At 38.3% G+C, this 22,299-nt stretch overlaps 2 protein-coding genes across 2 annotated transcripts; both read left to right on the forward strand.

Moving 5' to 3' along the window:
• The first annotated feature begins 5,224 nt into the window (after nt 1-5,224).
• On the forward strand, nt 5,225-7,404 carry olfm4.1 (olfactomedin 4, tandem duplicate 1). Its single transcript, XM_079633121.1, has 4 exons — nt 5,225-5,451; nt 5,536-5,748; nt 6,238-6,385; nt 6,463-7,404. The coding sequence occupies exons 1-4, from the start codon at nt 5,272-5,274 to the stop codon at nt 7,296-7,298; spliced, it is 1,377 nt and encodes a 458-aa protein (XP_079489247.1). The 5' UTR covers nt 5,225-5,271; the 3' UTR covers nt 7,299-7,404.
• A 6,020-nt stretch (nt 7,405-13,424) lies between these two features.
• olfm4.2 (olfactomedin 4, tandem duplicate 2) lies at nt 13,425-21,984 on the forward strand (the record flags this gene model as incomplete). Its single annotated transcript, XM_079633084.1, has 5 exons — nt 13,425-13,587; nt 13,719-13,886; nt 15,046-15,258; nt 15,333-15,477; nt 21,179-21,984. The coding sequence occupies exons 1-5, from the start codon at nt 13,531-13,533 to the stop codon at nt 21,982-21,984; spliced, it is 1,389 nt and encodes a 462-aa protein (XP_079489210.1). The 5' UTR covers nt 13,425-13,530.
• Between the last annotated feature and the right edge of the window lie 315 nt (nt 21,985-22,299).

Below are 22,299 nucleotides of genomic sequence, written 5' to 3' on the forward strand. Positions count from 1 at the left end.
CATTTTCAAACTTTGATTTTAATTTCAATATTGTAAAAACAAATTCCTTAAATAAATAAAACCTAAGAGGATGTAGATCAGATGGTCCTTTATTACAAAAACAACACCAACTGAAGGAAGAATATTTTTTTCCCCAAAAAATTAACAAAAACATACATCCAAACGTCGAAGATCTGACGGTGTTGACGAAAAACTGACGGTGTTGACGAAAAACTGACGGTGTTGACACAAAATGTGTGCATTGCTGATTAGTGAACAGATGTGCTCTTTAAACACTACTACTAAAACTACTCCTTGTTATTAGAGTACTGAACTTACTGTAAAGCAAACTATAATAAACATATTGCACATACACCGTTTCCAACTATTTGAAATTAAACCGTTTCCAACTATAAAAAAAAAATAATAAAAAATAAGGGAAACCAGGGGCTACCCTCTGCCGTGATAATTTTTTTTGGCCATATCGCCCAGCCCTACACTGGCTTCTCATTTGTCTATCTGTCTCTCTATATATATAAATATATATATATTAAAGTGCTGGCAAAGTTACACGTTACACAATAATAAGCAGACCACTGCCTGCCCATTCTCTACAAGTCAGATGCGTATGGTTAAATAATGTAATGCATGCTATGTATGTGCATTTATGTGTAAATAAAACCCTGAAATAACAGTTTAACCCTTCACTATATTCACAAATAATATTATATTCGCACATTAAGAGGTTATTGGTGGATTTGTCAACTCCGTCATCGTACAGGTCAACTCCGTCAGACATAGAACCTGATGGAGTTGACGTCTGACGGAGTTGACGTAAGGGCATGTATTTTCCACCAAAACATGTATTGAACACTGCAGCTAGGTAGTTTTTCCTCAGTTGCTAGCTGTCCCAATAACCTCACTAAAATGCTTAAATTCAATCCACTCTGGTTTAAAAAAAAGTATCTTAACAGAAAGACGGTATTGACATGGTGCAGCTGTGACCATAGGAATATTGACATTGTTTGTCTAAAATATAAAAAAATGTAAAACGTACTAGAGCATGTGTGGTATTGCTGCATTCACCACAGGCAGGGAGATGAAAAGGGGTCCTCAGGGATATAGCTGACCATGCTATTTCCTGATTTAAAGAGCTTTATGAAAATATCTGACGGAGTTGACAGAAACTGAGGACACAACTTTAATAGGCAGATTTCTATGGAAAATATTGTTTGATGTTCACTTCATGCATTGTTTTTTATATGTATACCCCTTATTTTGTATTTGATATATATCTTTTCACAATTGTAGAGCTTTTTTAAAGTTTTTTGGGATGGTTAATGTTGTGACCTCTTGCTGAGGACAAGTGCAATAACATGGACCTTCTACATGGACCTGTAGAAAACCTTCAAATTTTCCCCAAAAAGATAAAAAGTTTATTCTAAAAATCAGATAGGTATATACAAATCCTTTAGATTTAACTTTGTAAGTATGCCAATCATGATGAATTTCTTAATTTTTGCTATAAATTAGACTTTTCTGTGTGGGACATGTTTTGTCCCGACTCTCAAGAATCAGTGAGCTAATAAATGTGTGAATATTTTTAATAAAAAGGAAAAATTACATAAAAGCAGATCATCATTCATTCAGCGCTGTGTTGTGGTTGCACTGTGTCACGTGACAAACAATGACGCGTAACCATGGAAACAATAAAGTGACAGATTCGAAATAACGGTTGCCTTGCTCATTGTATTTGTAGCCTACTTATCATTTTGCTAATAAAGCTAATATAGACACTTACAGCATTGCCTTCATTATAAGGCTTATATAAGGCTTTTAATTTTTTGCGGCTCCAGACAGACAGATTTTTTTTTTTTTTTTGGTCCAATATGGCTCTTTCAACATTTTGGGTTGCCGACCCCTGAGTTAAACTAACAATAGGACAACAATATGGAAGTGCTGTGACCCTTCCCAGTTTAGTCTAACGCAGTACTGGGTGTCATATTTGGAGGGTTTCCTCTGGGGACTCTGGTTTACCCTACAGTCTAAATACATCCCAGATAGCAAATTGATTTTGGGACCAATCTGGTTGATTTTTGGCTGTGAGTTTGGACCACATGGAAATATGGCCCAAGATTGACCCAGAAGCTACTTGCAAAAAGTTAACCAGATCAATGCCTGAAGCACACCAAAACTCACCCACAACGTCTTCCATGTCCCCAGAAATCAGCCATAACTGGCCCAAAACAGGGCCAGGATCCTCAAATGCCAGCCAGAAAAAAAGCCCAAACTGCCACCCCCTTTACCCCAGAACTCACCAACAACAGTCAGTAAATGTATATATTTGGAAATGTTTGTTCTTTTTAAAGGTGCTCTAAGCGATCGTGGGTGATGTCACTTCTTGTTGACGTTCGAACTATTGTCAAACAAAACGGAGGCTAGCTAGACCCTCCCTCCTCCTCATCTCGTCTCCAATAAATGAACATTCAAATTCATAACAAACAGTGGATAAAAACAACCATTCACATAAATTGTCGCCATACTATTAATTTGATTGATCATGTACAATACAGATTGATCTCTAGCTGCTACTAACATATGTTGTATTCACCAAAGTTAACGCTGACTGCATAGTTCTAGCTAATTATATCCTTGTGTGGGTTTGGCGAACATAAGCGTCAATTTAGAAGAAGAAAAAAAGAACGTTACCCACCTGTCAAGCAAAAACAGAGCAACCTGAATGTTGGACTTGAAGCCCTTCTGTCGGCGGAGTTCTCGCCATCTTTCGAATGCTTTACCGATGTAAATTCGGTACTTCGCGCATTATTTATCCTTTTCCCTCTTCTTTGTAAGTTGATCAACGGAACGTCGTCTCTTTGGTCGTGTGTCGCCATTATTCAAACTTCCCTCTTGATGCTTCTCTCCTTCACTCACACACCCCCTTCATGTGCACGCGCACTAACCCCCAAGACCCACCCTCAAATACTTCTTGCCAGTTATTGGCTGGAACATTGTTTGTTATGTTTCGTGGACGGGTTAGCCCAGTTTGTTTTTGTTGCCGTTTGTGGAGCCTGTGGTGTCTACAGAGACCGCGTTTTTTTACAGTGTGTTCAGGGGACAGGTAGCTAGCGGATAGTGAGATGTTTGCTGTATGTGACAAAAATTGTATATTTTGGCCTGACATCACTTAGAGCACCTTTAAACTACAGAAACGAAGCAAATGCAAAGTATAAAGTTGTATTGATGCTGATAAAAAAAACAACGAAAACTACTCAGAACTCAGCCTAATGCCTTTTGACACAAGATAAAATAAATAAAAACAACGCCAGAATCAAGTCAGGAGTGCCAAATGTAAGCCGGATTGGGCCCAGACTCTGTTGCTATCTAGGATGCAGGTCAAACTCCGCACAGAATGGTCTCCAGGTTCAGCCGGGACTCGAACCGGGAACCATCTTGCTGTGCTTCCCTGGAGAAGTTCGTTCCACATCAAATGCAGCACATGCTTCGACAATACATGATTTCAGGCGCAGCTATATTGTAGATCCCAAAGGGTCCGTGGTGTCAATGCTGGGGACTTTTATCTTAGTTTGTCAATTATACCGTATAGTTTTTTCCCCTCAGTTGTGTTTGTTGTTTTGCACTGTTTTATTTGTATGCTAATTATTTGGGAATATGAATGTAAAATATTTGACATCAATAAAATTTAAATTGACAGAAAGAGACGATTTTAGTGTATGTGATTCCAGGTCGATTCCCCAAATTAAGTAAATGAAAAAGTATGATTTGCAGAGCTCCAGTAAAGTTATATATAGCTTTATATAGGCCTAAACTTATATAAAGTTATATATATTACATATAGCATGGTCATGTTTTCTACCACCAATACTCCTCCTAAATACTGCTTCAGTAATTTTCTAAATGCCATTTTAATGTATACAAAGCACCAGGATACACATACAATTTATTTGTCTATTCCAAATTATAGCTGATATATCAGAATAAATTGAAAAGAAATAGCCGGTTATGATTTATTGCTCAAAAATATTTACAGGGTTGCAGATTTAGCCCAAATTAAGTTACTCAATAGTGTCTTGCTTATTTGGGACCATAGTTAATTTTTCTTATAGATTGTTGGTAAACACATTTTTTTATAAATAAAGAGAAAACTGTTTTTTTTCCTATATATAATTCTCAATAATAATTTAGGGGACCTGATGATAACAAACATCCTCAAGAGTTTCTTTACATCATTCCTTTTTAAGTGCTAGTGTATCTAAATTACACAACACAGCCGAGTCTTGTCCTGAACTGCTGATGACATATTTCATGTGAATACACACCTGTTTTTTCCTCTCAGTTTCAAGTTTATACACACTGCCTTAAATCCATAAAAAAAAATTGCCTTGGCAGTGTTGTGTAAAAAACTAATTTGAACATCGTCCTTTGTCAGACAATAATGCTGTGAAAAATCCAGATGCTGTTTATGGCATATAAGATAAGATGGGCTTTAAAAGCCAGCGAGCTCTGTTCCTGCAACACAACTGATGCACGATGATCGTCACACTCCTTTATTTCGTCCTCTTCGGGTCTGCTGTTGTCGAGGGGGTGAGTTCAGTTTATTTCTTGACGTTTAAAAGCAACAAACTCTTTACAGATAAATTTAGCAGTAAGCAGAGGATACATGAGACTTATTGATCCCATTGTCATTGCTTTGACTCAGCAGCTAAAGGAAAAAGTAGGTCTTGAGATGAGATTTGACTGGTTTAACAATATAAAATGATTCCAGTGTAGGAGACACCAGAGAAATCATAGATTTTAAATTGGAATATCTCACATCACTGCAAATGCAATGTAGTTTTGGTACTGAATCTTGTAAAACCTTAAAGGGTTAGTTCACCCATAATTGTCATCAATTACCCTCGTCGCTCCAAACCCGTAAGATTTTCTGAACACAAATGAGTATATTTGAAATGAAATTGAGAGATTTTTGTCCCTCCATTGACAGTCTAAGCAACTACCATTTGTTGCTTCAAAAAGTACACATGAATCGAGTGGTTTAGTCCTAATGTTCTAAACAGACTTGATCGCTTTATATGACGAACAGACTGTATTTATTCATACTTTGATGCTATAACTTGAGGTGGGTCAGAGCTGGCACCAGCAACACCAATGTCATGGGTTTGATTCCCAGTGAAGGCATGAACTAATAAGATGAATTCCTTGAATGCAATGCAAATCTCTTTAATTAACAAATACATGCATGCAAACTGATGTAGAATAGGAGAAAGGCTGATGGCCTTCACCTCTCTTCTGTTGGCACAGAGTCTCTGGACTGAGGGCAGTGGAGATCCCAGTGGAGAATGCATATGTGAGGCTTTCCTGCCCAACAGCACATTTCCAATCGGAGAGCTCATCTTGCTGGAGAGCACAGCAGTTGAGATCAACCACAAACTGGAGATAGAGATTAGCAAGGTTTGGTACAATCTCAATAACGCACAAGACTAAACTGAAGTAACATGCAGATGCTTTAACGGTTCTTTAACGGTTCTTGTGCAGGTGGAGACTTACGAGGTTAAACTAAGCATCTACATAGCAAAGATAACAAACCTGACAGTGCTGATCAAGCTGATGGAGAATAACCCCGACTCCTACAGCGAGCTCCACTTGGAGGAGGTGAAAATCAAGATCATGCAAGTGGAGGCTCTAATTGTGGAACTGCAGGCGTCTATACAAACCACCTCTGCTGTGCTAATAACCATCCGCGAACAGGTGACACTTTCTGAACCTCCGATCAGTCAGCATAAACTGCACGTTAAACAAAATGGTATGGTTTCAAACAAGCTTGAGTTTGATTCTTTTCAAAAATCCCTGTTCCAAGATCAACATCTTGTTTGATCCTGGAACAACATTACAAACAAACAATATTTGAGGAAAGATTTTACAGTTTAGGCTTACAAACAGGGCTAGGTGCTTCTACATCATTCACCACCTATCATTTCCCTCTGATTTTAGGGATAAGTTATGGTTAGGGTTAGGTTTAGAATAGGGATATGGTCAAGATAAAATTTTAAGACAGGAATGTTGTTTCAGGATCAACAAAACAGGTTGAGTTTGCATGTTCTCTAAACCAAAGACTTGAGGTGAATTGGAGACATATTGCATAATTTCATGCATGTGAACTCTGTGGTGGACTATTCTGGGTGATTTCCTGCCTTTAGCTTGATTAACTTGATCAAATTTTCTTTTTGATGAAAACAGATCAGTGTTATGGTTTCTGTGCTGACTCAATTGGAGATCACCTACGACAAGAACCTGGTTCTTGTGACACGTCGAGAATATTTAATTCTTCAGCAGAAACTAGAGGCGTGTGAGATACGCCATAATGAAATCTTTAACCCCAACATTGGTAAGTCTTTCTGTATCAAAATACTGAATGTGTACCCATCTTGAATAATTTATGAACTAATTTACTTGTTTTAACAGGAATCTGCAATCACAGTGGAATTAGAAGAATCAGCAAACCCATCATCAGCCAGCTAAACGCAGACTTGAATGGAGGTTTCAAGTATGGAGGATGGGGTAAAGACTCCAAGCCCTTGCCTGGCTCTGAGAACATGTACTGGTACTACGGCTATACGGACACTCTGGTCACTAAAATCACACGGTACTCTGACTACTACAAGCTGATCATGAGACAGGTCTTTAAGACACATGAGCTTTACGTCAGATATCAATATGATTGGCAAGGCACTGGAAACAACTACATTGTGCGAGAAAACACCCTGTACTATCAGTTCAGAAGCACTTTTGGTATGGCAAAGTTCAACATGACTAGTTTAACAGCTCAGAACAAGGTGATTCCCCAGGCTAGCACCAGATTCTCATACCATTACTCAGCCAACCAGAACCTGGACTTCGCAGCCGATGAGTCCGGCCTGTGGGTTACGTACGCCACAGAGGAATCGAAGGGTAAACTGGTTTTAGGGAAGATCAACGAGGAGACATTTGAGGTAGAGAAGGTTTGGCAAACCAGTATTTTCAAACCATCTGTAGGAAACACTTTTATGGTGTGTGGGGTTCTGTATGCCACCCGGTCTGTAGACTCTAAAACTGAAGAGATCTTTTACACCTTTGACACTCGCACAGAAAAGGAAAGCTATGTTAGTGTTCCCTTTGAGAAGTTCCAGGACTCCTATGTTTACCTGGACTACAACCCCACTGATCAGAAACTTTACATGTACAACAATGGTTATTACGTCAGCTATCATGTTTGGTTCAACCACGAGGGCTCAAGAGATAAACTCTTGATTGGCGACTGAGCTGAGAAGAATATAAGAATATTTTAATGAGCTGTCAAAAACAGAACAGCAATGAATGTGCTGTATTTTACTTTGTGTAATAAACACTTATGAGCATTATGATTTAAGTGAGATTTCTTCTTATTATAATCAATAACTGTGCTTAATTCATTTTTGTCTTTGAATTCCTTATAATTTCTCAAACTTCTTCAAACTATGTAGAGTCACGATTAATCTACCATTGTAAATATACGTTTTTGTGATCAAAGCACCTTCAGGAGTGGAATTCTAAACAGAATTCTTGAATAGAAGTCTTTTGATACTTATAAATGCTCAGCCATGCAATATACTGATTAACAGTTGGACCATTCCCGAATGATAACTACGCCACTATAAATGCAACCCTAATATTACATTTAAACAAAAGATGTTATATTGTACCCTGTATGATGCATGTTATGAGGCTAAATTTGCTTCGGCACAACAATTTTACCTGCCATGTGGTAAATGTGTAACTGTGTGGAAAGTTTGGTTTTAACGCTGATCAGGACATTGTACAGTCAAAAACATATACAAATGCACACATGCACTCATTCACACCCATCTTATAAGGTTATTGTAATGTGCAGGGGCAAAGAACAGGGTGTCCACATATCCTTTAACAAATGTAAGACATTAAGACTTTTTATGTAAAAATAAGCATTAAAATGTCTTAAATTCACGTTTCAAAGGTCCGGATAGTAACCGCAGTGAAGATTAATATTTTATTTTCACTCGTTACTTTCTGAAATCTTACAACCGTGTCAATGCGTTGTGCCATGACTGCTTAAAGTAGCCTAAATGATATACGCGTTTAAACGATAAAGAAACTTGGGAGAATGAGAAAATAAAAGGCAAACCATGCTTGATAAGTTATTAAAATTGCAGTAAACCACGCAAAAGATCTGAATTCAGCACTCGCATCCTGACAGGCATCCCTCCGTGAGCACATACTCAAAGCGTATGAAAGCCTTCTGAATAGCTTTTGAAGCATATTTAATTAATACAGTGAAAACTATGCATTTAAAAAAAAATTTTTTTTGAGGACCATTCAATTTCTGTAGTATTTCTTTCTTGAAAAATAGGCTACACTTAAAAATTACTTCAGACTATGGCCAACAGAAGGTCTTGCAAGGCTGACGCTTGGCTGAAGTGGATTCACACGTACATGAGTGAGGCAGTTTCATGCCCCGCCTATACCCCTATCTAGATCCTCTTCTGGGGGCGCATTACAGAAAGATCCTAACTTTAGAATCCTATCTTATCTGCTTGGTAACCATGGCAATTTCAGTTTGGACCTCATTTAGGACAAAAGCTATTACAGAAAGACATTTCTTAAGTGCATAATCATATCTTAACTACGGATAAGAAAAGGGTATCACAGACGCATCTTAACTCTACAAAAAATCCTAAAAACGGTCTTAACTTTAGGACAACCCCACTGGTGTCCAACCTTCAAAAGTATTTGAAATCCAACTATAAAAATTTCATAACAATAGCCCTGTCTGAGAATGGCGTCACATTTATTAATGTTACAAGATGAAGAACAGCGATGTTTGATGGTGGAAAGACTTTGTGAACACCCAAATGATGTGCTGCACTTTGATGACAAAACTCAGATGAAATAAAAGGATTGTTCCTTCACACAACAACATACCTTCGTTACAACCACTTATTTTGTTTCTTCATTTTAATCTCTAGAGTTTTTCCGTTTTACTTCACACAGCAGCTGTTTGTGCATCGTAGGTTGCTTGGTAACAGACCTGAGAGTTGATTAGCCAACTCGATCGAGGGGTTTAAGATTTCCTAACTACATACAAGATGAGATTTTGTAAGATAGGATAAGCATTCTAAATCAACTTACGATTTGCTTCTGTAATAAGAATTTGTGAAAAACCCAAAATTAACTTGTCAGATCTTAACTTACGATAGACATTTTCTGTAATACGCCCCCAGGGCTTCAGAAGAGGATTACTTATAATAGTCTTATAACGCGAATAACCAGGGTGACCTGAGGATTACAGTGAGGGATTTCCCGCCAAGTACATCTCCATGGGCCCCTCACTCCTCTACCGCATCGCAAGCTGTGAAGCTTCCAGGTGGGGTTGCTGGTCCTTCTCATGGGGGACCTAGCATTTAATTCGGGGCTCCAGCAGAGGATCAGATGTCAATCGCTGGATTGGGAGAGAGGGCTGTTATGTTCTGAAGATGAAGGTGATGCTGAGCTTCCCACTATAATGGTGTGTTCATGCTGAATCAGACTCTGAGTTGACATCCATGCTTTCCAGGGCTGTTGCACCGGGGGTAAATCGCCGTGCACCGCCTCGTGCCACTTTCCCAGATGTGCCTGAAGAACTTTGGCAGTATGGAAGCATATTGCTGCCAAAAAAATGGAACGCAAAAGCTGCCAAAACCTGCTTAAAATGTTTGCTCTCATGCTACCCTTAATGGTGGGGCAGTCAGGGTTCATGGGGATTCCCCAGGTGGAGTGTACCCTGCAAGTCTAGTGAGCCCCTTCAGCCCCTTTGTTTCTACAGGCAGGAGTTCCCCTAGAGCAAGTGTCCAGCCATGCTGTTGTCTTCACGTATGCCATATCACGTATGGGACTGCTCAGTCGTCTAGCCGACGAGCTCTCATGACAGCCTGCGCTTCCGGGAGAGTGGAGACTCCATCCCCAGGCGGTCCAACTGATCTGGAGGCGTCCAGAAGACCTGTTTGCCTCTCCGAAACCGTCCCTCTGCCAGTTGTTTTACTCTCTGACCGAGGGGACCCTTGGCACGGATGCACTGGCATACAGCTGGTCCCGGAACCTACGCAAGTATGCGTTTCTCCCAGTGAGCCTACTTGCACAAACCCTGTGCAAAGTCAGGGAGGACGAGGAGTTGCCCGTATTGGCCCAACCAGACCTGGTTCCCAGTACTCATGCTCCTTGTGACATCCCCTCCCTGGCCCATTCCTCTGAGTTTGGACCCACTTTCTCCATAGACGGGGCACCTTATGGCTTGCTGCGCCATTCCCCTCCATTGGACCGGATGCGTGCGCTATTCTGCTCCTGTACAGTTCCCCAGTTTGCGAACCCTGTTGAGTTCCTCCACCACCCTCGGCAGTCAGACGTGGCGAAGCGCCTGACGCCGGGCCTAACACTCGCAAGTACGTCCAGTGGTTGACCCCTGTGCTAAGCTAGGTGCCCATATGTTGTGTTCCCTATGGTGATCCCACATGTTTATTCTTCCACAGTACGGCAAGCCTGTGTCTTTCCCTTCGTCTCTGACTGGGTATCGTCTTCCCCCTAACTATGCCGGACCTACCTCAGAGACCTTCCATAAGTAGTACTGCCCTAATGGCCAGTCCATGTGTAATCTCCACATGATACTGTCCTATGGGTTTCCTCCGGATTCCTCAGCATCCTTTTTCCAAAACGAGTTAGGCTTAGTGAGATCCCAATACATCGGTGACGTCAACGTGACGTCTCTGTTCTCTCCTTCATCGAACGAGGATTACATACATAACCGAATTTTTTTTTTCGATAATGGAAGAATATGTAAAAGTATGGTATTTGGGGTAAAATGTGCCAATGCTGTTGGGGCGAAAGGCGCAATAATTAACATGATAATAAACAGCTGGCTGACTTTCTTATTTGTTGACATCATGACATGCTTAGATTCAGATGGGAAATATCATATATTAAGTTGGGTGTCCACCTTTATCACCATATTTTATAATGAAATCATCATAAAAAAATAAACATAAAAAAGAACATGTATATATTAGGGGTGGAACAGTTCATGTATTCGTATTGAACCAAACGGTTCGGTGCATGAATTTACAGGGAGAATACATGGTATAAAAATATATAAAACTAAAAAATAATAATATTGAAGTTGTACCGGCAAAAGTGCGTGTTCAGTGCTGTTTGCGAGTGTCACGAGTCAATCAACTAACGTTACAGCTCCTGCACTGGGATTCAAGCAGCTGCAATTTAAGGTAGACTGATGGGGATTTTTACAACAGCAGCGAAAATGTAAAAGAAGGCTTTATAAACTTTAATATATCCTTTATTGAAACTTTTATTGCCTTCTGGCTTGCTTAGTTGGGGACATTTAATATTCAACAATATTATAGATCTGCCTTAAGGTGGACAATGATGCAATTTTGTAAAAAAAAATTCATGTTATCACTGTGAAGCTGCTTTGATACAATCTGTATTGTAAAAAGCGCTATATAAATAACGGTGACTTGACTTGACTTGAAACTGGTGCTTTGCTGTGCAAAGAGACATTTCGAAACATTTCACCCGCTGGTAGGCTACTTTCACTTTTGCCGCAGAGACCATTATATCCTATAAATGTGTCGTATTTTTGATAATCCGTGCAGATTTCAGTTGACGATTTTGTTTAAAGTCATTAATAACAAAACATGAATGAATGAGAAAGAAAAAAGCAGGATGTACTTTATATTGAAAATAAATATTAAAGGCGCGATAAGTCGCGAAAGAGAACTGAACTCTACCGACAGGACGCTGTGCGCGCGCTCCGAGTGCAACACGGACACGCATAGCCTTTGTCTTCGGCTGCGCGCCTAAACGGCCAAATAAACACAGTAATATATCAAAATGCCAAGTCGAGTATTCACGTAAACACAGTAGTTGTACTGTGTAAGTACTGTGTGCATTCAATCTCTCTCTCTCTCTCTCTCTCACACACACGCACACAAAGAGGATTTATGCTCATCAGTTGGCAACTCAACCTCACAGTGAAAGTCATGCACAATTAATTCCATATTGCAACTTATTTATTGTTTGCTGAATATTTGTTTGTTTTTAGTTGTCTATGGACCTAATAATTACTACTGTTGAAATTTTATTGAAAAAAAGCATGTCTTATAGGTTATAATAATTTAATATTATTTTTCATGGCTCTTTTGGAAAAATGCATTAACCAAAAATGGCTCTTTGCCCTGAGACATGCACAATAAAAAAAAAAAAAAAATGAATTGCCTTCTGCAATTTTGTTTTGCTTTTCCCTCCATTGTACCGAACTCATACCGAACCGTGATGTCTGAACCGAGGTATGAACCGAACCGTGTGTACTGTTCCACCCCTAATATATATATATATATAAAATATGATTTAATGTTACTACTGTACATATTAAATTATGGGATGTCATTCAATGCTTTCAGAATCTTTACTTTTTAAAATAATTTAAATGAACATTTTAAATGACAGTATATTTATTGAACACAAAAACAACATTATTTTAGCTGAAGTACTTGTATCAATACTGTGTCTCTTTTGCCCTGTGCTGGTTTTACCCCGTGTGCCTGAGGGGTAAAAGACCCCCTCGTGACCTCATACATGTATAAACAAAATAAACCACTTTTATGATTTATTTTCACACAAAAAAAAACAAGAATTTTTTTCTGCGATCATACACTATGTGAATAGTGAAAAGCAAATTGTTTAAGTTGTGCCTTTAGCCCCAGTGTTCCCTATTTTTTAAGAGACAATACATGTACCTTTACTGTAAAAAAAATGTTTTTAGTATGAACTACTTTAAAATTAATAGAAGTTGTATACTTAAGGCAATTTGTATACTTTTACTACAAAATATTGCATATTTTGATATTTTGGTAGTGAAAAGTCAGAGTCACCTTATAATTTAGAAAGGCACATTCCCTGGAATATTTTTTTTATTAAATTAAATTGAATTAAATTAAATAAAAAAATATTAGGCAAAAGCACACTTAAATTTAACTCCAAGGCCACCCTCAAAATAATTATTTTTATTTAAAAAATATTGTGTGTTACCAGTTATGCTGCTTTTTATTAGACACTCCATAGAGTTTATTGCATTTTTTTTAGCATGTACGGATTAATAGATGGACGCACAGAAAGGCGGACAGACAGAGGTCTAGATCACACCAGCACTCAGTCATTGTGATGGCATGTTATTACAGTAATCCATGAACCTTCACCAGGTTTGGCAAACAATGTTTCCTCTCAGGTCGATTATGACTCTGTCTTATGATAATCAATAAAACAGGTATTGAGCAAACATGAACTGTACGCACGTCTCAATGAGGAACGTCATCGTACATCAATTGGATGTCAAACACAACTGTCATGAGAATAAGACATGTGCTGTAGATTAGTTCTGATAACATGCTGCATATAATAAGACCGTAGCGGAGAAAGAGAAACATATTTGGACACATGATGGATCTCCTGCTGCTTGTGCTCCTGCTCGCGGCTCCTGCTCACACATGGCTGGTAAGAGACTAACTAAGAGTCACTTTGACAACACCATCTCAGTTTTGATTCCTTGCTGAACCTTTTCCAAAGATTCGATTTTCAAACGCATCTTAAATGTTAAGATGAATAAGCCCATAATGTTTTTCCAGTCTCTAGAGGATTGGGGCTCCGGCAGAGTCGACGGCTCCGTCGGGGAGTTTGGACAGTGTGTTTGCAGCGTGTTCCTGCCGGATACTTCATTCCCAGCGGACCGTGTGGAGCACATGCAGACGTCCTCAAACCAGCTCTCTGTGGAAATCAAACTCCACATCAGCAAGGTAGATTTATGTTTATATAGTCTAGATAAGCGGATTTTATATTCAACCCAACCATGTTATTTTAGCATCATTGATGCTTTTATAATTTGTATTAATTTAAAGTTTGATTTAATTAATACTATTTTTTTTTTAAATGTCTATATAGTTTTTATTCATTTTATTTCAGTACATTGTTATAAACTAAATGAAAATGAGAAAAGTTTCCTTAAATTTGATTCCAGTTAATGTTTATTTTATTTCAGGTAAAAAATATGTTTCTTTCTGGTTCGATTTTTTAAAAATGTTTTTAGTTTTAGTTAACTACGGTATAATAACCCTGGAGCCAACATTACCACTAGGGGTGTAACGATACCCTCGTGTCACGATACGATATCATTGCAATACTCCAAGACATATGGTAAAAGGTCAACAAAAATATACTGTTGATTAAAATGCAAAATTTGGTTTTACATTGTGTGTGAATGAACAGCTTGGACTTGGTGCTGGAAACCCAAAGCACAGGACAATAGAGACTCCAGAATAACAATATTCATGATTCTGAAGTTGAAAATACTTAATTATTGTAGATGAATATGCTTGATCTCCGTCACTGACTATATATTTAGAATAATGTCGGACACTTTTTACTGGTAACATCAGACATTTGACATTATCAGAACCCAAAAATATTCCCACATTGCATTGCGACACTAAAACTTTGTAAACTTTTCTTTTTCCTCACACAGTAATATTTATTTTGGGTGAACTATACACAATAGATATTGTTGCAGTTTTGTATTGCGATAAATTGTTACACCCCCTAATTTCCACAACTGTACAAATTTAATAATTGAACCAAAAACTTTATATAATAATAATTTGAGAATTGAATTTCTAAATGCCTCTATTGGTTTTCGATGACCATGCTCATCCTTGTCGTATTTTCTTTAGTGTAGTTTTGTTGATGTTTTTTTGAGGATGAGGGCGTCACACAACCTGTCCATATCTGTTTGATTTGATGAGTTCTACCAACTGACGAGTTTGAGAAGAGTTTGTGATCGAACACACAACCGTTGACCTCAACAACTAAAGATATTCTCCATCTCGCTGTTAAAAGTCAATTAAATCAATGCATTTTGCTATGCTAATCATCTATTTCTCTTTTTTTTAATGTGCTCAGGTCAGCAGTCTAAAAGTTCAGCTAGTCATTCTTCTCGGCCAGCTCTCCAACCTGACGGCTCGCGTGGAGAATCTGGAGAGCGGACCGGACAAGTTCATCAAACTAGAGTTTGAGCTCCTCCGCATTGAGCTCAGAGAGTTTGAGGCTCTGGTCACGCAACTGAAAACTTCTCTAAACTCCTCTTCACCCGCCTTCGAGAGTCTGTTCATAGAGGTGAACCTTCCTTCACTTATACAAAACATGGCATTATAGTGTGTGCACGGCTCTAATTCGGTTTCTTTTGTAAGATTCGCAATATGAGTTTAATTGTGGACCAACTGGAGAGCTACGACCGCAGCAACTTAGAGGTGATTCGCATCGAGTTTGCCAAACTTCAGCGGAAACTGGAGAAATGTCAGGATGATAAGGATGACTACTCTAATGCACAAATAGGTAGGCTAATACTCCTTTTTTGAGAAAATTATACACCTTTGGCTTATTTGAAGTGTTGTATATGATGCAAAGGGCTGCACGATCAAAAAGATGGCGGCGGGTGTGCAGGGGATAGCTGTGGCGCTCCTTGTTTATGTGCTGATTTTAAGTAATCTCAGCTCCATTGTTACTGGACAAAGTTTTAATAATAGTTTTTTTCCTTATGAGGACTTAAAATTATCCTGTGCAACTCAACGCCATTTGATGGCGAGTCATGTAAATAAGCATTTTGGTTTTGGGAGACATGCTTTAGCTATCACCTTCATTCATCCACATCTCTTCAGTAAAACAAGAGGACGAATGTACAAAACTGTACTTCACCAACAACGAAGCCTCGCTTTCATTATCTCAATCTGTCTATTATTATCTGGCGACATTCATCAATGCCCTGGTCCAGTCAGCGCACCAACGCGGGCGGGGCCGCGTGTATCATCCATTTATGGTAGGAGCTACACTGGAAACCTACAGGTATGCTCATCATGTACACATTGCTATGCTTTGGAGCAACCGATTGACCTACCGGTTTCTGTTTCTTCGGTGGACGCTGTGGATTTGCCGGTGGTTGGCGTGGTGACGGCGGTTGGTGCGTTGGAGGGGGAGTGTGGTCTGTTTCGCAGGAATGGCGTGCTCTGCGGGGGTTCGCGGGGTGTGCTGGAGGGGAGCAAGGGAGATGTTGCTTGCCCTGCTGGCGTCCCCGCTGCTCAACGGAGATCGCCGTGTGGGTGTGATGATACGGACGGTGACTTGGCAATTCGAAAATTGTTACAGTCACAATGTCATTCTACTGAAGGTAATGCTGATATGGGTAGCTTAGCTACGATCGGAAGTACTACAAATCAGATCAGGAAGTTGACGACAAACCGAGCAGTAGTGAAAAATAGAAAGTGGAACGTCTGCAGAACTGTGAACAATTCTAAAATTTTATGGGACCCCAGTATAAAACCAAAGGGCTTATTTGGCGGTCATCTGAATGTACGTAGTCTCATGTCTAAAATGGAACAAATCCGCCATTTGTTATTGGACTCTAATTTGGATTTCTTATGTCTGTCCGAAACCTGGCTTCATGAGAATTCACCTAATGCAGCTATCACCATACCAGGATATCAAATTTATAGAAATGATAGAGTGAGATCTAAAGGTGGTGGTGTTTTAGTGTATATTAAAAATAGTATTCAATGTGATGAAATTAACTTGTCAAATAGTGACTTGGACTTGGAATGTATTGGATTGAAAATTATAGTATCGCCACAAATGTTTTTTAGTTTGTTTGTAATTTATCGCCCTCCCTCTGCCAAAGTTGATTTTTATGAAAATTTTCGTAATATGCTTCTTAGATGCAACTTTGAAAAAGAGGTTTTAATAATGGGGGATTTTAATGTTAATTGGGAAGACAGAGTAGCTAGGAAAAATCTTAAACAAATATGTGATAAATTTGATTTAACACAGGTAGTCAAGGGTCCTACAAGAAAAACTCATAATACTGAAACACAGATTGACTTAATCTTTTGCAATAAACCAGAAAGAATTACTAAATCCTTTAATATGATCACTGGATTATCGGATCATAATTTAGTTCTGGTGACAAGAAAGTTAACTAGCAGAAGGTTCTGTGTTTCAACTGTTAAGGAGAAGGAAGTATTGAGAATACCCAACAAAGTACGGGATCATTTTATAGATACAATAAACAGGCTTAACTGGAGTGATTTGCTAGCTGGGAAAGACGTACATGATGGAAGTACAGTGCTTACAAGTAGACTGCAGTATTTTATTAAGGAGTTTTCCCAAAAATTTAGAAACAGAAATTATAAGAATAGTCTCCCATGGATTAATGCTGACATTTTTAATATGATGAAAGAACGGGATCTTGCAAAAAAAAGGGCTAACAATTCAAAATTAAGTACTGATAAACACCGTTTTACAATGTTGAGGAATAAAGTTACATCTCAGTTAAGAAAAGCAAGGGCTGACTTTTTTCTAACCATTATAAACAATGCAGGGGGCAATTCAAAATTGATTTGGGATCAATTAAACAAATTGCTGGGGCAGGAACATAAAGACAGAAAACCTGTTGAACTTGTGTTGGATGGGAAAAGTATTTCTGATCCAACTGTGGTTGCTACAGCTTTTAACAACTATTTTATAGACTCTGTTGCATCTATTGCACAGGGTTTCTCACACGTAGATATTAGTAAGTGCCCTATCTTGTCGTCAGAGCACAGCCTTGTGTTTTCCAGCGCTTCGGAAAGAAATATTGAATCCTTAATCAGTTCACTTAATACTTCTAAAGCGAAAGATGTCTTTGGTATGGATAATACAATGTTGAAAGAATTAGGTTCGTCCTTGCTTATCCCCATCACAAAAATTATTAATCAATCTATTTCTGTGGGGGAATTCCCAAATGCTTGGAAATTATCTATTGTTTCCCCTTTATTTAAATCAGGAGACAGACACATTATTTCCAATTATAGACCTATCAGCATTTTGCCAGTCATTTCTAAGGTTTTAGAAAAATGGGTGTCTCAACAGATTAGGAATCACTTGAATAATTCAGTCTTTTCCCTTCATCCATTACAATTTGGATTTAGGACGAATCACTCCACTGAGACAGCAAACTGTTTTTTTTATCGAAAATATTAAATCATTGCTTGATAGGAACAAGGTTGTTGGAGCTATTTTTTTAGATCTTAGGAAAGCCTTTGACACTGTTAATCACAATATTCTACTGTCTAAACTATCTCATTTTAATTTCTCAGATAATGCTCTAAAGTGGGTAGCCTCTTATCTTTTTCAACGATCACAAGCTGTACGTATTGGCAGCTATTATTCTGAACCTCTTCAGTTGTCCACTGGAGTGCCTCAAGGGTCTATATTGGGCCCCCTTTTGTTTTGCATGTATATTAATGACTTGCCAAGTGCGTGCCCAGAAGTGAGAGTTCAAATGTATGCAGATGACACTGTTTTATATATACATGGAACAACAAAAGCAGAAGTGGCTGCCAAACTTACGAATGCTATGGTTAAAATTAGTGAATGGTTAAACCACTGTAGCCTGCAGTTAAATCTTTCCAAAACAGTTGGTATGTTTTTTAGTAAAACCACCAACTCTGCAGTCGATCCGGACATTTTTATTACTGGTGAAAAAATTCAAATTGTCTCAGAATTTAAATATCTTGGCATTATCATTGACTCCAAACTTAAGTTTAATTCTCATATTTCAAATACTGTTAAGAAAATAAAATTTAATTTATCTAATTTTCGATATATCAGGAATTCAATGTCTACCCAAGCGGCCAAAATGTTTATGCACTCTATGATATTTTCGCATTTGAATTATTGTCTAACTACTTGGTCTCAGGCCAACCACTCCGCCTTGCTCCCAATACAGACTATATATAAACAAACGCTAAAAACTTTTGATAAGAAACCACGTCATTTTCATCATTGTAAGATTTTATCAAAATATAATTTGTTGAGTTGGGAAAACTTTGTTAAGTTCTCAAATGGCTGTTTAGCATATAAAATTCTCAATGGCCTGGCTCCACCACCTCTTAGTGAGTTTCTGAGTTTAAGATCAGAAAACAGTCGTCTCACTAGAGGTACATTTAGAAGGGACTGTGTGATTCATTTCAGGAAAACTGCTTTTAGTCAGTCTGCTTTCTCCATTAAAGCCTCAAAAGAATGGAATGACATCCCAACGTCAGTTAGAGAAGTAAATAGTTATTATAGATTTCGTTCTTCTTTTAAAATTTGGCTTTTTAGTATGCAAATATGTCAACATTGAATGATTTTTCTCTCTTTCTTTTTTTCTCTTCTTCTCTCTGCTGATTTTAGAATTTGTAGGGTTTGTTGTATTTCTGTATAATCTATGTTTTTGCTTAAATTGTTGTATTGACATTGTATTTTTAGGTTGCCTATTATACATCTGGCCTAGGACTGCAGATGAAAACTAGCCTTTTGGCTAACTCTGGCATATTTTGACTTGTCATGTTAATATGCATTGTCCTTGTAATAAACTAAACTAAGATTATGACAAAAATCATAATTGCCGATTATTCTCATGAAATTGTAATTGCGATTATTAATTACGATTATCACAATTTACACTGAAAAAAAATAAATATATATTATAATACATGTTTACACAAAAACTGCTAACACACACAAGTACTGTCCCCCTTTACTTAACATACGCATAAATTGTAAGAATATGACTAATAGTAAAGACTACTAATAAATAAACATTAGGCCTATGCTAAAGCTATTAAATAGCAGTTCCAAACTAGTTTTTGTTAAAACAATGTTGGTATGAGCCACCACAGTCATTTAAAAATATTTTAAAAAATAACACAAAGTGAAAATAAAGTGGCATTTTGGGGTTAATGTGGAAACGAGTTACCATGATGAATACACATTACTAACAAGAACTGTTAATGAAACATGGAAACGGCTCCTGGTGAATATAATGAACATCATTCCTGCATGCTAATCCCTCTCAGCTAACAGACGATGTACCAGTAACGTGATTTATTGGTATTTTACTTTCATTTTCGTTACTTACTAATTTACAACGTGACGACGTTGCATGCTCGTTTCTTTTGCACTTTACATACAGTGAAGCGATACGCAGCGTGCGGCGCCGCATTTGCACGTGCAATTGAAGTGCGCGCTACGAGCACAGTATAACGGCGGACAGGAAAGTCAGTTTTTCTGAGGTGAAAGACTTTATTTCAGCATACACTTAAGTCACGGCCTGGTAGTTCCTGTTGTGCTGGGTTTTCTGAAGTAGTCGTGATTTGTGATCCAACGGATTGAAGGTCCAAATGTGAGTTTCAGTGCAGCATCAAAGTCTCGACACGATCCCAGCCAAGGAATGTTCTTGTCTTATCTAGACAAACCATTGGTAATAAACATTTTTTTTAAAAATGTTTTCGCTCTCTGATGCGTAATCACATTGGAAGGACACGTTTTCTGGTTAAAAAATGTAGAAGAGTGGAAAAAAAACCCCTCAAAACCCTCATTTCTTTTCGACTGAAGACAGACATGAACATCTTGGATAATGTGGGGCAAAGTAAATAATCAGAAAATGTTAATTCTGAAGTGAACTAATCCTTTAAGGGCTAGTAACAAAATTCTCCTTTGATTTGCCTCAAGATTCGACTGCACCCTATGCCACTATGTAATTTTCCATCGTGTCCAAAATGACACACTACACACTTATACTCTGCACTATGTACTCAACCCACAGTAAATAAAGATAATTTTGTCATTCATCATCGGAGTCTGAAGCCCCTCCACTCTGCTACGCAACTAAAACTGGGATAGTCGAATGCATGAGGTGTCAAATTAAAGTGCACTGTTTTCCAGTGTGAACACACTAATTGCTCAACTTATAATACAAAATGGCATATAATAGAGCACAAGTATGTGAATTGGGACAGAACCCTATTTTTACCACCTCCTCCTAGACGGTTCATCCATTTTTACGAAAATGCGAATCTTCAGACTATGCTGACAATAAAACATGGAATTCAAGCTCAGTTAAACCATTCGCGAAAACCCCACACAAATTCAACAATATTTATACATGGTAGTTAATGCATTAATGTTAACAAATTCAGTGTTATGTGTTATTATAAAAGTTTTTTTGTCTAAAATCTCCAAGGGTCCTGTAAGCATGGAGGCCTTCTCAGGATTGGAAAACCCGTCGTCAGCCAGCTGAACGCAGACTTGAATGGAGGTTTCAAGTATGGAGGATGGGGTAAAGACTCCAAGCCCTTGCCTGGCTCTGAGAACATGCACTGGTACTACGGCTATACGGACACTCTGGTCACTAAAATCACACGGTACTCTGACTACTACAAGCTGATCATGAGACAGGTCTTTAAGACACATGAGCTTTACGTCAGATATCAATATGATTGGCAAGGCACTGGAAACAACTACATTGTGCGAGAAAACACCCTGTACTATCAGTTCAGAAGCACTTTCGGTATGGCAAAGTTCAACATGACTAGTTTAACAGCTCAGAACAAGGTGATTCCCCAGGCTAGCACCAGATTCTCATACCATTACTCGGCCAACCAGAACCTGGACTTCGCAGCCGATGAGTCCGGCCTGTGGGTTACGTACGCCACGGAGGAATCGAACGGTAACCTGGTTTTAGGGAAGATCAACGAGGAGACATTTGAGGTAGAGAAGGTTTGGCAGACCAGCGAATACAAGCAGTCAATCACAAACACATTCATGATATGTGGCGTTCTGTACGCGACCAGGTCAGTAGATACCCAAACAGAGGAGATCTTTTACACGTATGACACCAATAAAAACGAGGAAAGCCACGTTAGCATTCGCTTCGAGAAGTTCCAGGACTTTTATGTGTACCTGGACTACAATCCTGCCGATCAGAAACTTTACATGTACAACAACGGATACTATGTGTATTACAATGTGAAGTTCAAGGCTGCTTAGATAAACTACTGCTTTCAAACTTTACTGATAATTGACAATGTAATCTTTTCTGTGGAAATGCAAATATCACAATAAAATTACACACAAGCATCACCTCTTGCATTGTTATAATCAGATTTGTGCAGGTTTACCAAACATTTACTTTTTGTGAAACATTCAAAGCTTAAAAGCTGACAGTATAATCTAAAGTGCTTCAGCTGACATATAAAAATATATATTAAACATAAAACAAACTTATACAGTCAACAGGAATAGCCAAAGTCTTTTCTTCAAAGTTTTAGGATATTGACTTGGCATTCATGACTGCTGATGAAC

Source organism: Phoxinus phoxinus (genome assembly GCF_949152265.1).
Source record: "Phoxinus phoxinus genome assembly, chromosome: 13".
NCBI classification, from domain to species: domain Eukaryota; kingdom Metazoa; phylum Chordata; class Actinopteri; order Cypriniformes; family Leuciscidae; genus Phoxinus; species Phoxinus phoxinus.

Excerpts from the sequence above, each read along its gene's own strand:
- olfm4.1 (XM_079633121.1), top strand. The coding sequence starts at position 5,272 with ATGGCCTTCACCTCTCTTCTGTTGGCACAGAGTCTCTGGACTGAGGGC. Across the intron at positions 5,749-6,237 it reads TAATAACCATCCGCGAACAG|ATCAGTGTTATGGTTTCTGT; the intron begins GTGACACTTTCT and ends TGATGAAAACAG. Across the intron at positions 6,386-6,462 it reads AATCTTTAACCCCAACATTG|GAATCTGCAATCACAGTGGA; the intron begins GTAAGTCTTTCT and ends TTGTTTTAACAG.